Source organism: Manis javanica, chromosome 2 (genome assembly GCF_040802235.1).
Source record: "Manis javanica isolate MJ-LG chromosome 2, MJ_LKY, whole genome shotgun sequence".
Classification (NCBI taxonomy): Eukaryota; Metazoa; Chordata; class Mammalia; order Pholidota; family Manidae; genus Manis; species Manis javanica.
Genome location: NC_133157.1, coordinates 176,414,128 through 176,430,107, shown reverse-complemented (window position 1 = coordinate 176,430,107; position 15,980 = coordinate 176,414,128). Strand labels below are relative to the sequence as shown.

The window sequence follows — 15,980 nt, the reverse complement described above, 5'->3', positions numbered from 1 at the left end:
GTATGCTTTTCCCTAAGACTGTACTCATTGCCTCATACTGGTATCATTTATTAGCCACTTCTAGCCTTTTCTTGATGAGGCATTACTTTTAATTTCCTATGAGGTAGATGAGTAGAAAAGAGATTTTGGGAACTGAAACATTCAAATCCTACCTATTCATCAAAACTCTTTTCTTTCATGCAGTCCTTTCTTTTTTCTTTTTCCTTTTTAAAAAATTTTTTATTAAGGTATTATTGATATACACTCTTTGAAGGTTTCACATGAAAAAACAATGTGGTTATTACATTTACCCATATTATCAAGTCCCCACCCATACCCCAATACAGTCACTGTCCATCAGTGTAGTAAGATGCCACAGAGTCACTGTTTGCCTTCTCTGTGCTAAACTGTTTTCCCATGACCTCCCACACCATGTGTACTAAGCATAATACCCATCCATCCCCTTCTCCCTCCCTCCCCACCTGCCCACACCCCTCCCCTTTGGTAACCACTAGTCCCTTCTTGGAGTCTGTGAGTCTGCTGCTGTTTGGTTCCTTCAGTTTTACTTTGTTGTTATACTCCACAAATGAGTGAAATCATTTGGCACTTCTCTTTCTATGCCTGGCCTATTTCACTGAGCATAATATCCTCCAGCTCCATCCATGTTGTTGCAAATGTTGTTCTTACGGCTGAATAGTGTTCCATTGTGTGTTTGTACCACGTCTTTATCCATTCATCATCTACTGATGGACACTTAGGTTGCTTCCATATCTTGGCTATTGTAAATAGTGCTGCGATAAACACAGGGGTGCATATGTCTTTTTGAGTCTGAGAAGTTGTATTCTTTGGGTAAATTCCAAGGAGTGGGATTCCCTGGTCAAATGGTATTTCTATTTTTAGCTTTTTGAGGAACCATATATTCCCACCAGCAGTGTAGGAGGTAGGAGGGTTCCCCTTTCTTCACATCCTTGCCAGCATTTGTTGTTCTTAGTCTTTTCGATTCATGCAGTCCTTTCTAACCTCTATTAACTGAAAGATATATGTTTTCAATATCTCTCAACAGGTCCACTATATATATGTTAATGCTTACTGGTGTGCATGACCCTTTGAAGGAGACCAGGAGGAGATAAGATTCCTGTATCTCTTATCTTTGAGTTCTACCATAGCCCCTTGTAAAAGGTCTTTTACATCTAGGACCTCAACAAATACTAGGAAATGAATGATAGACTGAGAAAACATGAAATGGCATGATGGTGATGGTGAAGTCACTTAGGGAGTGAAGGTTTTACAGGGGGCTGGAGGCATGTGAAAGCAAAAGGTAGAAGTGATCCAGCAGAGCATGTATGTAGTCACATCTTTCCTCACTAAGAAATGCCCACATAGCAAGGGAAGGTACTCTTTATCGATGCCCCCTGCTGGTTTTAATGAGAAACTGCCCTCTACATGCATTAACTTCTGATTTCTTTAGCAATCTGTATTGTTTTAATGAAATTTAGTTAACCCATGGGGTAAAAATATGTAAGCACTAGAATTTAGGGGATTTATTCATTAAATATCTTTCCACATTTGTTGCATATGTAAAAAATATTGGTTCTAGCACTAGTGGGGGTGAGAATTTAATAATGTGGGTAGCTGTTAAACCACTATGTTGTATAATTGAAACCAGTTTAAGATTGTATATCAATGATACTTCAATAAAAAAAATAATTGTTCTAAGTGGTTAATTTCACTCCATATATGTGTCTGATTTTGCTTAGTTTTATGGTGACTCTGTCCCAAATTCCAAAATTACTAAACTGTTGATTTATCATCTAGAAACTATTAATACCTAGGTTGTTTTTTTTAATGGGTGAAACATTTCAAGAGAGAAAAATACTGACTATCATATAATCATTCATGTATCTTAACCATCTAATTCTATTGGGCCTTAACATTGTGCTATGTTAGCAAATATATTTAAGCAAATAAGACCTTACAAGTAGAGTTTAACTTTTTCCCTTCCTCATATACTGAGGTCACTTTCCCTTTCATATTCTCTCTTATTTAAAATGCCTTGTAAAAATTGTGGGTTCAGTTATATCTAACTACATTTTATAACTGTGATTTATGAATACTTGTAACGTGTAAGTAATCATTTAGTTTATATACCTAGTTATGTGTTAAGTGGTGTCTTGCTTTCTCTTGGAACATGCACACAACCTGTAATACTTGATGACAAGTGATCTGTCTAGGAAAAGTGACAGTAGTAATTTTTCATCTCCTCAGGCTACAGAATCAGTCTCTTTATTTCTAGGCAGGTGCTTTTTTGCCTTGTAAACAATTTGTCTTCCTTTACTAAAAATGAGTATCACTCTATTTTTCTTGGAACATATGCTTACTTAGGAGCAATATTATAAATATAAAAGTAAGAACAGAGCCATGCATATAAATGATATGAGTTCACATAAATAGTGTCAGAAAAAATTGCACTTTTTGAAATAGAAATAAATGCAGTAGTTGATAAAGTGAGAGAATACATAACTCAATAGCTATCAATACTTGAAAGCACTAGTGCCACAGATGAAATGCATTAATAGAATGAGGTAGAAATATTGCCTTATGAGACATGGAGGAGCCCGAGCAGAGACTTTTATCATCCAGGAATTGGTCATTGGCAGGTAATTGGGCATTTCTTGCCAGCATGTCCAATTGTATGGCAGTGTTTTGATACAACCCAACTGCCTGAGAACACTAGGGGAGGGAAAAATGGGAGATAAGTAGCTCATAGTGGAATTCAGTTCTCATATCATCTGCTGTGTAAGATTGGTTGTTCTTTTGTTCTTTGGGGTTACTGTGGATCCACATAAGCTCCTACAAGCCATGCTGGAGGTACTAGAATGTATATTGATATGGGTCCCAAGCTGATATTACCCTATGCTTAATAAAGTATGGCTGTTTTTCTAGAGCTGCTGTTAGGAGAAAGCAGTTCATGGCAAAAAAACACAGAAAGGTTGCAGCACTTGAAGAATGCTAAATTGTGCTAGAGTGACCCTATGCCACCAGCCTCCTCTTTCCTCCCCCACACCTCACCCCTCACACATTCTCTGTCTTGGTCAGATTTAGATGCCTATTCTAAGCTTCCAAAGTCCCCTGTGTGCATGTCTTTATCAGAGCTCTTACACACCAAATTGCACTACTAGTCTTACTGCCTTTGTACATGTGAAAAATGTGAGCTCTTTGAGCCCTGGAGTGCCCTCATTCTCCATCATCTCCCTGACATATTCCTAGCCCAGTGCCTGGTACAGAATGGATGTTCAAGTGCTTGACTGACTGACTGCTAGCTAACTCCTGGGAATCCATCATGGAGTGCCTGCTGCTGCTTTTGCCTGATAATAGCTGAAGGCCTCTTGACTTTCTCTGGCAGAGCTCATAGAGGAATCTTTTTCACACCTCCTCAGTTACAGAAGTAGGATTGCCCTGGAGCAGCAGATTTAAAAACGAAGTGAGTTGCGGGAAGCTATGAAAGGCATCACCACTCCTACATCTTTCAAGTCTTTTGTAGTGGCACTGATCTCTGCCATCCTCCCAGGGCTCTGGTGGCACATTTGGTAGAAGTTCCAGGGGCCTCAACATTACCCTTCCAACCTTAATCTATGGGCCAGAGAACAAACGAGTATTTTTCTGGTTGCCAAGAATGTCTGTTCCAATTTATATATTCAGAAACAGGGAAAATAACTTCAGAGTGGGTCCCCAGATCTACTGGGACCACTGTGCGTTGGACCAGGGGTAAGTCTACATGTATGACCTGATGGCCATAAGCCTTCTTTTTTTTTTTTTGAAAATGTAGAAATATTTTAATTTACATCTCATATTACAATGAATCAATATGAAGTCAAAATCCACAATTACACTGTCATAAAATTTCCCTACATCATCCTCAGAATAGTCAGTTTCTGTACAAAGATTTACAGATGTCCATCCAATGTATGTACTTTTTCCTCAGTGTGCTACAGAGTTTAGAGGTTCTGCTCGAATATTCCCCAAATCAAGTGCAGAATTTGTCTCCTCATCAATTTCTCTAATGACTGCAACACTGTCACCTCTTACGGTGTATAACCCCAGTACCACTTGTTCTACTCTCTGTGAAGAGCTGAACACTCGTTCGTGGCTTTCATCTAAAATCAAATTAATGGTCTGGTCAAAACCTTCCAATGTTCCCACAATCATTCTCCCATCAGAAGTAATATAACAGCAACAGTTCAGTTGATGTAGTTCTCCAAGGCGGACATCATGATTCTTGGCCCGGCCGGCACGGGTAACACAGCAGCAGTGGCTGTAAGGGTAGCTAGAAACACCCGCCAGGCCATAAACCTTCTTTTATTATCATTATTATTTATTCAAGTATCATTGATATAGAGTCTTATGAAGGTTTCACATGAAAACATTGTGGTTTCAACATTCACCCATACTATCAACTCCTCACAGCACCCTCCCTGCCCTGACCATTTCAGTCTCTATCAGCGTAGTAAAATGCTATAGAGTCATTACTTGTCTTGTCCATGCTGTACTGCCTTCCCCGTGACCTGCCTGTATTGTAATTGCTAGTTATAGTGCCCCTTAATCCCCTTCTCCCTCCCTCCATACCCACCTTCCCCAAATCCTTCCCTTTGGTAACTGCTAGTCCCTTCTTGGTGTCTGCAAGTCTGCTGCTGTTTTGTTCCTTCAGTTTTGCTTCGTTGTTATACTCCACAGACAAGGGAAATTATTTGGTACCTGTCTTTCTCCACGAGGCTTATTTCACTGAGCATAATGTCCTCTAGCTCCATCCATTCATCTATTGGTACACACTTAGGTAGCCTCCATATATGGACTGTTGTAAATAGTGCTGCAATAACATAGGGGTGCATAAGTCTTTTTTAATCAGGGTTCTTGTTTTCTTTGGGTTAATTCCTAGGAATGTCATTACTGGGTCAAATGGCATTTCTATTTTTAGGTTTATGAGGAACCTCCATACTGCTTTCCACAATGGTTGAACTAATTTACATTCCCACCAACAGTGTAGCAGGGTTCCCCTTTCTCCACATCCTCACCAGCATTTATTTCTTGTCTGTTCGATGTTGGGCATCCTAACTGATGTGAGGTGATATCTCATTGTGGTTTTAATTTGCATTTCTCTGTTGGCTAGCGATGTGGAGCATCTTTTCATGTGCCTGTTGGCCATTTGAATTTTTTCTTTGGAGAAGTGTGTGTTCAGATCCTCTGCCCATTTTTTAATCTGGTTATTTATTTTTTGGATGTTGAGGTGAATGAGTTCTTTATATATTTTGGATGTTAACCCCTTATTGGATATGTCATATACAAACATATTCTCCCATATTATAGGATGCCTTTTTATTCTGCTGATGGTGTCCTTTGCTGTACAGAAGCTTTTTAGTTTGATGTAGTCCATTTGTTGATTTTTGCTTTTGTTTCCCTTGCCTAAGGAGATGTATTCAGGAAAAAGTTGCTTATGTTTTTGTTCAAGAGATTTTTCCCTATGTTTTCTTCTATGAGTTTAATGGTTTCATAATTTACATTCAGGTCTTTGATCCATTTCATGTTACTTTTGTGTATGGAGTTTGACAATAATCCAGTTTCATTCTCTTACCTGTAGCTGTCCAGTTTTGCCAACACGATTTGTTGAAGAAGCTGTCATTTCCCCATTGTATATCCATGGCTCCTTTATCATATATTAATTAGCCATATACGTGTGGGTTCATATCTGGGCTCTCTGCTCTGTTGCATTGATCTATCAGTCTGTTCTTGTGCCAGTACCAAATTGTTTTGATTACTGTGACTTTAGAGCTTGAAGTTTGGGAGCATAATCCCCCCAGCTTTGTTCTTCTCAGGATTGCTTTGGCTATTCAGGGTCTTTTGTGCTTCAGTATGAATTTTAAAACTATTTGTTGTAGTTTGTTGAATGCTGTTGGAATTTTGATAGGGATTGCATTAAATCTGTATATTGCTTTAGGCCATTTGACAATATTAATTCTTCCATAAATGAGCATGGGATAGATTTCCACTTATTTGTGTCTTCTTTAATTTCTTCAATGAGTGTCTTGTAGTTTTCAGAGTATAGGTCTTTCACTTCCTTGGTTAGATTTATTTCTAGGGTTTTTTTTCCTTTTTGATGCAATTGTAAATGGAATTGTTTTCCTGGTTTCTCTTTACGCACATTCATAGTTAGTGTATAGGAATGCTACATATTTCTGTGTATTACTTTTGTATCCTGCAACTTTGCTGAATTCAGTTATTAGTTCTAGTAGTTTTGGGGTGGATTCTTTAGGGTTTTGTATGTCCAATATCATGTCATCTGCAACAGGGACAGTTTAACCTCTTCCTTAAAAATCTTTGTTTTCTCATTGCTGTGGCTAGGACTTCCAGTACTATGTTGGATAAAAGTACCACTTGGTCATGATGGATGATCTTTTTGATATATTTTTTAATTCAGTTTGCTAACATTTTGTTGAGGATTTTTGCATCTATGTTCATCAGGGATATTGGTCTGTAATTTTCTTTCTTTGCAGTGTCTTTGTCTGGTTTTGGTATTAGAGTGATGCTGCCCTCATAGAATGAGTTTGGATGTGTTCCCTCTTCTAACTTTTTGGAAAACTTAAGGAGGATGCACATTAGCTCTTCTTAAAATGTTTGATAAAATTCAGCCGTGAATTCATTGGGACTGAGGTTTTGTTCTTAGGTAATTTTTTTGATTACCAATTCAATTTTATTGCTGGTAATTGGTCTGTTCCAATTTTCTATTTCTTTCTGGGTCATCTTAGAAGGTTGTATTTTTCTAGAAAGTTGTTCATTTCTTTTAGTACAATTTATTGGCATATATTTTTTCTTAGTATTCTCTAATAATTCTGTGATTTCTGTGGTGTCTGTTGTGATTTTTCCTTTTTCATTTCTGGTTCTGTTTATGTGTGTATACTCTCTTTTTTTCTTGATAAGTCTGGCTAGGGGTTTATCAATTTTGTTTATTTTTTCAAAGAACCAGTTCTTGGTTTTCTTGATTCTTTCTATTGTTTTATTCTTCTCAAATTTATTTATTTTGCTCTAATCTTACATTATGTTCCTCTGTCTACAGACTTTGGGCCTCGTGTTCTTTTTCTAGTTTCATTAATTGTCAGTTTAAACTGCTCATTTGGGATTGTTCTTTCTCGAGGTAGGCCTGTATTGATACATACTTTCCTCTTAGAACTGCTTTCACTGTATCCCACAGGTTTTGGTCTGTTGGTTGAGTTGTTGTTTTCATTTGTCTCCATATATTGCTTGATCTCTGTTTTACTTTGGTCATTGATCCATTCATTATTTAGGAGCATGTTGTTAAGCCTGCATGTGTTTGTGGGCTTTTTGGTTTTCTTTGCATAATTTATTTCTAGTTTCATACCTTTGTGGTCTGAGAAGTTGGTTGGCACAATTTCAGTCTTTTTAAATTTATTGGGCTCTTTTTGTGACATAGTATGTGATCTATCCTCAAAAACATTCCATGTGCACGTTCCATGTGCACTTGAGAAGAATGTGAATCCTGCTGCTTTTGAATGGTGTGTTCTGTAGATGTCTTTTATGTCCATCTGTTCTAATGTGTGCTCAGTGACTCTGTCCCCTTACTTACTTTTTGTCTGGTTGATCTATCTTTTGGTGTGAGTGGTGTGTTGAAGTCTCCTAAGATGAATGCCTCACATCCATGTCCCCTTTAATTCTGTTAGTATTTGTTTCACATATTTATGTGCACCTATATTGGGTGCATAGATATATATAGTGGTTATATCCTTTTGTGGGAACTGACCCTTTTTCATTATGTAATGTCTTTCTTTGTCTCTTGTTACTTTCTTTGTTTGGAAATCTATTTTGTCTAATGTAAGTACTGCTACTTTTGCTTTTTTCTCCCTTTTATTTGCATGGAATATCTTTTTCCATCCATTCACTTTTAGTCTGTATATGTCTCTGGGTTTGAAGTGAGTCTCTTGTTGGCAGCATACATATGGGTCTTGTTTTTTATCCATTGTGCCACTCTATGTCTTTTGATTGGTGCATTCAGTACATTTACATTTAAGGTAATGATCCATAGATATGTACTTATTGTCATTGTAGGCTTTAGATGTGTGGTTACCAAAAGTTCAAGGGTAGCTTCCTACTATCTTAAGAGTTTATCTTAAATTGCTTATTACTTTATTTCAAACAAAATCTAAAGATTCTTTTTTTCCTCCTCCTTCTTCTTCCTCCTCCAGTCTTTATATATTAGGTGTCATATTCTGTAATCTTTGTGTATCCCTTGATGAACTTTTATGATTTAATTTTGTATTTACTTAGTAATTAATTTTTTGCTGTGGGTTTATTTTCTCTGGTGACAGCTATTTAGCCTTAGAAGCCTTTCCATTTAGAGCAGTCCCTTTAAAATATCTTGTAGAGATGGTTTGGTTATGGTGAATTCCCTCAACTTTTGCTGATCTGGAAATTGTTTAATCCCTGCTTTAAATTTAAATGATAATCTTGTCAAGTAGAATATTTTTGGTTGGAACCCTTCTGTTTCATTATATTAAATATATCATGCTACTTCCCTCTGGCCTGCAAGATTTCTGCTGAGAAGCCTGCTAGTAGTCTGATGGGATTTCCTTTGTAAGTGATCCTTTTTCTCTCTGGCTGCGTTCAGTACTCTCTCTTTGTCCTTGATCTCTGCCATTTTAATTATTATGTCTTGGTGTTGTCTTTCTCAGGTTCCTTGTGTTTTGGAGGTCTCTGTACTTCTGTGACCTGAGAGACTATTTTCTTCCCCAGATTGGGGAGGTTTTCAGCAATTATTTCCTCAAAGAGACTTTCTTTCCCTTTTCTGCTTTTTTCCTTTTCTGAATATTGTTTTGTCTGGATTGGTCACACCACTCTCTTATTATTCTTTCATTCCTAGAGATCCTTTTTTCTCTCTGTGCTTCAGCTTGTTTTCCTGTTCTCTCATTTCTATTTCATTTACCATCTTCTCTACCTTGTCTAATCTACTTTTAAGTCCCTTCATTGTATGTTTCATTTCAGATACTGTATTTTTTAGTTTCTATCTCTTCGTTGAAGCCCTCCCTGAGATCTTGGATATTTTTTTGTAGTTCCATGAGCATGTTTTTGATGTTTACTTTGAATCTTTATCAAGAAATTAGTGATTTCCATTTCACTAAGCTCTCTTTCTGGCATTTTTTCTTGTAATTTTATTTTGACCATATATTTTTGCTGCTTCCTTTGGAATAATAACTTTGTGTAGGCAGCACCCTCTAGTGTCCAGAAGCTCTACTTTCTGGAGCTTCCTTGCGCCTACAGCAATGGTAGGGGTTACAGGTGGAGGAACTGGTGCCTGCCAGGAGGAAAGAGCTCAGCTGGGAGGGTTTCCTGCCTTTCCACTGTAATGTCTGCCTCCACTGCCAGGTCCAGTGGGCCGTGTGTGCAGGAAAGAGCCTCTGTGCTACAGCCCTGCAGCAGCCTTGGGTAGGGCCACCTTCCAGCTGGCCTGGCATGATGGCGGGGGTGGCAGGTGAGCAGATCCAGCTTCTGCAGGGAGGAAGGTTGCATACCACAGTGGGGTTCCTTGGGACTGTGTTGCCAGCCAGGGGGATGGAGCATCTGAAGCTCCTAAGAGTTCCCAACCTGCTGGGCTGAGAGTGCTGGGATGATTTTGTCTACCTGCCCTTTCTCCTGAGCAGTGAGGTCTGTGTAATCTTTGCCTCTTTAGTGACCTTTTGCTGCTGGGAGGTCCTTCAACTGCCTGCCTTTCTTTAGTCCAAGGGGGTTGGTTGTGCATATCTGTTCTCCACAAGCAGCTGGAATCTCAGCCTCTCTGAGTATTCTACCTGTCTTTGCTTTCCAGCCTCACTAATCTCCAGACCACCATGTAATGTGGGTTCATGCTCCTGACACAGATCTCTAGGGCCAGATATTCAGCAGTCCCGGGCTCCTACTCCCTCCCTGCTCTGTTTCTCTTCCTCCCTCTTGTGGGTTGGTGTGGTGGAAGGGCTTGGATCCTGCTGGATCATGGCTTTGCTGCTTTACCCTTTTTTTGTGAGGTCATCTCTTTTTCCCCAGATGTGGGCAGTCTGTTCTGCAGTCTTCAGGCAGCTTTTTTAGAATCAGTTATATTTGCTGTATTTTCATGTTTTATGTGATTTTGGGAGTAGGTTTCTGCCTTACTTCTCATGCTGCCATCTTTTTTCCAGTCCCTAAGACTTCTTTTTGAATCGTGGACCACAATGGAATTTTGAGTCTTCAGGAATTAGTTCCATTTAAGAGTCAGTTTCTAGTAATCCCTCAAAGATCTGGTCATTTTCTTATCCTCAGGGTAATCACTAGGAAATGGTGTCAGATGTCTTTGGGAATGCTTGGAGATTTACAATATATGCTTATGGCAGTGCTGGTAGCCATTCCTCAAGGGCATTAACCAACCCTTCAATGAAGGTGTCCTGGGTCTATGAACTTGTTCTTGTTGGAAACTGGTTGAAAAATTGTGAATGTACACTGTGGCTACTAAGTCAGGTTGCTAAGTACAGGACCCAGTTTTTTCTATTATATATAAACAGGTAACATTTTTCAGTTTACCTAACCATTTCGATTCCTAGTCTTATTTCAGTTAGTCACTATCAAAGGTCCTGTGGGTCAAAATGTTTTACTATTTACTATTCCCATTACAATAAATGCACCCACCTTGTTTTTGGCTTTTAAATGATTCATTTGGGCTATTTTACTGTAGGATCCCATAATCCTCACTGAAATCAGGCTGCACATCTCAGTGGAGTCTTCCTGCACTATAATGCTTTGCCTGCAGAGAAGAGCCATGACAGCAAGATGCATGTGATTCCCCTAAATGATGTAATATCGATGCCTTAGTGAAAGGCATATCCTCTGGATCCTTTCAAGGGATGTTGTGGGGCCTGGGTATGCAGTTATCATATGATAATTCACTCCAAAATTTCTAACTCCCTAAGCCTTTGATTGCTTCTTCTGTATCATGCTAGGGATGTTCTAACATCCCAGCCTCATTAACTGTAAGGCCAAGTCTCATCAATCAACAAATGAACTGATAGAGCTACTTCCACCTTTAAAGCAACCATGGAATCCAGAACATCTAACAAGTGCACCTATGTCATTAAATTTGGCTTAAGTCAGTGTTACATTTCATCTTCTGTGGCTTAACACCCTTAGGTCAACTGTCACAAATATTCTTCAGGTTTCTGACAGTATGTATTATCAAATCTTGTAATTCCTTGATGCATAAGCTCCTTCAGAATCACACTTTGTACTTGTCTTCCTGGAGCAGATTAAAATCTGATCCTTTATGGGTCTTGAGACAATAAGGGGTTGGAGGATGGGTCTTAAGGAAGATGGCCATCCTCATGTAAGACACCTGCCTTGGGTGAGAATATTACAGAGTTTTCCAGTAAGGGAAGGCTCATTTCTTCAGACACAAGATGTAAAGCTACTTTCTACTCATAAGGGAGGCTCAGAGTGACTCAGGGGTTTAAGATTCTCAGCTTTGTTTGGGTATAACCAAATGGCCACATTCCAAATTTTAGAGTTCCATTCCTTTGCGATCAACATCCTGACTTTAACATGAGAGTCTTGGTAAGCCTGTGGATATACCTGACGTAATTTTGCAATCCACAAGATTAACTTTTGAGGTTTTTTTTCTCCCAGTAGTATAAGCCCTGTGACAACTACAAATAAGTGATACTTTTAGGACTGTAAGAGAAATTCTTCAGTTCTTTGGCCATGATTGAGCTGAAGGTTTAAAGACCTGAGCTTCTCAATTTCTTTCTGTAAATGCATTCATGAGACTCCATCCCATATCACAACCCATATAGTAATTATTAGTGCCATAATAGCCAAGTAAAAGAGCCATAAACATTACTGTCACCTGCAGGGGATAATAGGATTCATCAGGATGCCCCTGCATGCCATCAATTACTGCCATATCTGTTCCACTGGTAAAGGAGCCCAGCACACATTTAAGACCAAGGCATGACCAAAGCACTCCTCCAATTCTATTTCTCAGGTTCTGTTTCCTGGGATTACTCCTGATAATAATTTTTGTGTCAGAACCTGAAGATAGAAACCACATCATAGAATGCAATAGAAAGATTGTCAGTTAGGTGTACAATTGTTAACTAGGTAACTGAAAGGTAAAAATATTATTCTAAGGTATTAAGTAGATTTCAAGTGCAGGAAGCAGCTACCACCTTTAGGGATGAGAAAACAAAGGAAAGGGATTGGGATTATTAAATTTAGTAATGTAGAGGAGGGGCCTCGCAGAACTGAATGAACCATGACTTCTGAGACACACTGGCCAGCAGATGCTGATGTCTCTGAGCTCTGGAGAAAGACTTTGTGTCTCTGGGGAAAGGGCTGTGAGTCCTTTCTCCTCCAACCTTGCAGGCTCCCTTTATCACCTCCTATTAACAGAATATACTTGCAGCCAGCTGGCAAAGCCATTACATGATTTGAAGCTCCAGCATGACAAAGCTGAGTAGGGTGGATTTGGAGCTGAGAGCTGCCAGTAACCTAATAACTAGCACATGTACCTTCTGATCTGACTCAGCCAGTTGGAGCCTTCCAAGAATGTCCTAATGTTAGAAGAACCCAAGAGTGTCCTGGAATAGTCTTTTTTCTTTGGTTTTAGAAAAGAAAGAAGAGAAGGTGGCCTTCCCTTTCCCTGTGTTGAAATGGACTGGAGAGGTTTTACACTAGAAGTAGATATTTCACAGCAGCCAAGCGCACTCTGCCACTAACCCATACTTTTCCACAAAGATCCTGAGGAGGAGAAAAAGCTAGGGCTTTCCTCCCAGGCTGGTCCCTTATGCTTTTCTTGCTTATCCTTTAATCATAGTGTCCCAAAATATCTCTCATTTTAATCTGAATTCATTTTTCAATTCTGATAACATCTTTGTCAAGGGCCTGAAAGGCTGAATACAAAAAGTGTATTAGTGAAATAAGTGAGTTAAACTGGAAAATATTGCCATTGAAGAGACTTATGAAGGAGTAACTAAGATAACAAAGGTTAGAGCCATCTACCAAAACAAGCTTTAATGTGCTGGAGGATATATCTGGTAAAAAAGGAAGTATGGATTAATACACAAGGATGAATTAGCAGGATGAAAGGGCTGTTTGACATAAAATCGGTAAATTAGGTCATTATTTGTGATGATGGGAAAGTGTTATTTGATCACTTATGGGTTTATATAGTAACAATGGTTCCTTTTGAGTGTTTTAGGATGATCATTATATATGCCTTGTGATCCATATTCTTTTTCATCTTGACTCTTTTATGAGCCTTGGTTTTTCTATGATGTTTTTATTATTGTGAACTGATTCTCGTTTCATACTCTGTCCTGTTTTTTATTTTTCCTGACTCTTCCTTCTCCTCCTCATAACCCTCTTTAGCTCACATCTGATTCTTGTCGAAGTGTTTCTCTAGAGCCCTCATTAGTCCTTCCATCTTTTCCTTATATAAAATCATTGTTATTGTGCAGAGACCTCTGGGAGAGGAGTCAGCTCTTGGCTTTGCTGATATAAAAGGCTATTCAAAAGTTAGAATCTCTGGGCTTCAGTTTTGTCTTACATAAAATGAAGAAATTAGACTATGTAATTTCTAAGATTATTTGAATTTCTAACAATGTACAATTCTAGAACTTGAGGGAATTTTTCAGGATTGAAGACAACTAGTCTAATGAACATTGCTCACATAGAAGAAAAAGATTTGTCAATTAGGCAAACTCCGTAGGGAAAATGGCCATTGTTTAAATAACAAGTAAGGCTCTTCTAAAATGAAGAATTTTTGTAACTCTAAATGTCTAATGATCCTGAGTGTTGAGATTGCAGTGAACTTTGTACTCAGGGCACAAATTTGAAATTTGTATATGTTAGTGGTGATCTATTGAGTCTTTTAAAGTGAAAAGAGAACAATCTAAGTTGCTAATTATTGGAGGTTTATAACCATGGAATACATTTCTGGAATTAAGAGTGTGTTACAAGAGGAGATGGGAGTGACAGGTGAAAATTTCCTTGGGGTAAAAGTACAAGAAATATGGTTAAGTCTGCTTGGGACTGAAGTAATGGACAGAAAATTGAAACAATAGGCCTGAAAGCACTTTTCAGTAGAGCAACTAAGCTGCAATATCTGTCATTCTATTGATCTCTTGGATTGCTTACATTTATCTGGTGGGCCAGGATCATGTCCCCTGACTACCTCACCACTCTCAGTGCATGATTTGGAGTGGATATTCTTCTATTTAGAAGAGAGCCTTTTTTTCAGCCAAGCTATAACCCCCCTGCTACAACCCTCACTCCTCTTCAAGGAGAGTAGCAGTAATATACATAGTGTTATTTTCCCAAGAGAAATAGATGTATCTGATAAATTTCAGTGATTCATCTGTCTATCCATCCATCCATCCACCTATCCATCTATTCCATAAATATTTAGTGAGCCTCTGTCATAGCCTAGGCACTGTGACAAGTGCTGATGAACCAGTCCTAGACACCCTAGACATGACCCTGGCCTCATTGAGTTTATGTCTCTCTCATCTTAGACTTCTAATCCTCACTCATTATTCTCCACCCCCCACCCCCCGACACACACACACACACACACACACACACACACACACACTTCTCAAGCCTCTGAAAGATTTTGGGCTTTTTTTGCAATTGAAAGCTTTTCTGTTTTGGACAGGTTACAACTTATGTAGTGCAAATCCTTAAGGAAAAATTCACAGCATTTTGTTGGCTCTGATATACTTCAAATGCTTAAGATCACCCAATGAAATTTTTAGAAGATTCCTTTGAGCAAAAAGCTTTTGCCTGTCAGAGTGGGTGTGTTTTACTGTCTCTTTGTGTAGCTGCAATGAATTGGCCCCTCCCCTCACTCTCATTGCACCTTTATTCTTTGTGAAATTGTCTTGTCTTTAAATTTCTTTTCTGTCATGCCATGTAAGATGAGACCTGGAATTATGGGAGAACTCTTTCATATTACTTTGGAGTTCAAGGAAAAGGCAAGAGAGGAAGTTTTTTTAGTAGCGCTATTGCTAATAATTATTAAAAACAATAGTATTACCACACAACCAGGCAGTGTCCCTTGAATTTCTAATGAGGTATGTATGCTTTTTCCCAAAACAGTACCTTCTTTACTAAGATTGGATAAAGTAATCTGCAAATTGCAAGGGCTCAAATATATTGTTGTTGACTGGTTGTTCCTTTAACCTGTTTTTCCTCTTGATTAACTCATTACAGGTCACTCTGGATCAAACTCAAATTCTTTCAAGGATTTAGAGCTATTTTTATAATTTAAGCCATCTAGCTTCTTTTCAAGTTCCATGTTTGGCAATGTTCTGGTATAAGCCTTCCAGAAATATGCACATATTGTCATTTTAAAGTGGCTTCCTTCAGAGCCCTTGCTGCTGCAGAAATTTGGCTTGTTAGGAATCATTTGAATGAATAACACTTGTTGCTAATCCTTTGCAAGTCTGAAAAATTCCACATGCTAAACCTTAAGGATGCTGGTGGTAGTATGTGGATTTTAAACATATTACACTGTGCTATATGCTCTAACTCATTTAAAAATATCACAGAGTTCAGAATCTAATCCAGTGGATAGATCTGTATTTCAAAAATAACTCTTTTCATGATTAGCTGTTATGATTGTATTTTATAGTCACAGAAGCTCCTTGAAATATCAGTTCTTTTTAGTGGGGCATCAGTCATGTGTTGAGGTGTAACCTTTCTAGATGTCCTAAGACAATACCTTACCTTGAACGGGCCTTCTATGCTTGTACTGAGATAGCTGCAGAATGGGGGTATAGACAATCCCTTTTAGAAATCCCATTCCAGAGTAGTGTATCTAGATTCTTTTTCTCAGACTTTTATATAACAAATACATACCTGTGATAAATGAGCATGGTTCTGAAACTTTCCCTTTACCCAATCAGTCATCCTTAGGACTCTTAAAGAACTGTGTATAT

At 38.5% G+C, this 15,980-nt stretch overlaps 2 protein-coding genes across 2 annotated transcripts in view; one reads left to right on the top strand and one right to left on the bottom strand.

Moving 5' to 3' along the window:
• PIP4P2 (phosphatidylinositol-4,5-bisphosphate 4-phosphatase 2) overlaps positions 1–15,980 on the top strand; it is a 57,316-nt gene that overhangs the window by 10,498 nt on the left and 30,838 nt on the right. The gene's annotated exons all lie outside the window — the stretch shown is intronic.
• Positions 3,958–4,325, bottom strand: LOC108387666 (U6 snRNA-associated Sm-like protein LSm8). The gene is given in 2 exon segments (XM_036995841.2): positions 3,958–4,203; positions 4,206–4,325. Coding segments are annotated over 2 exon segments (366 nt in total).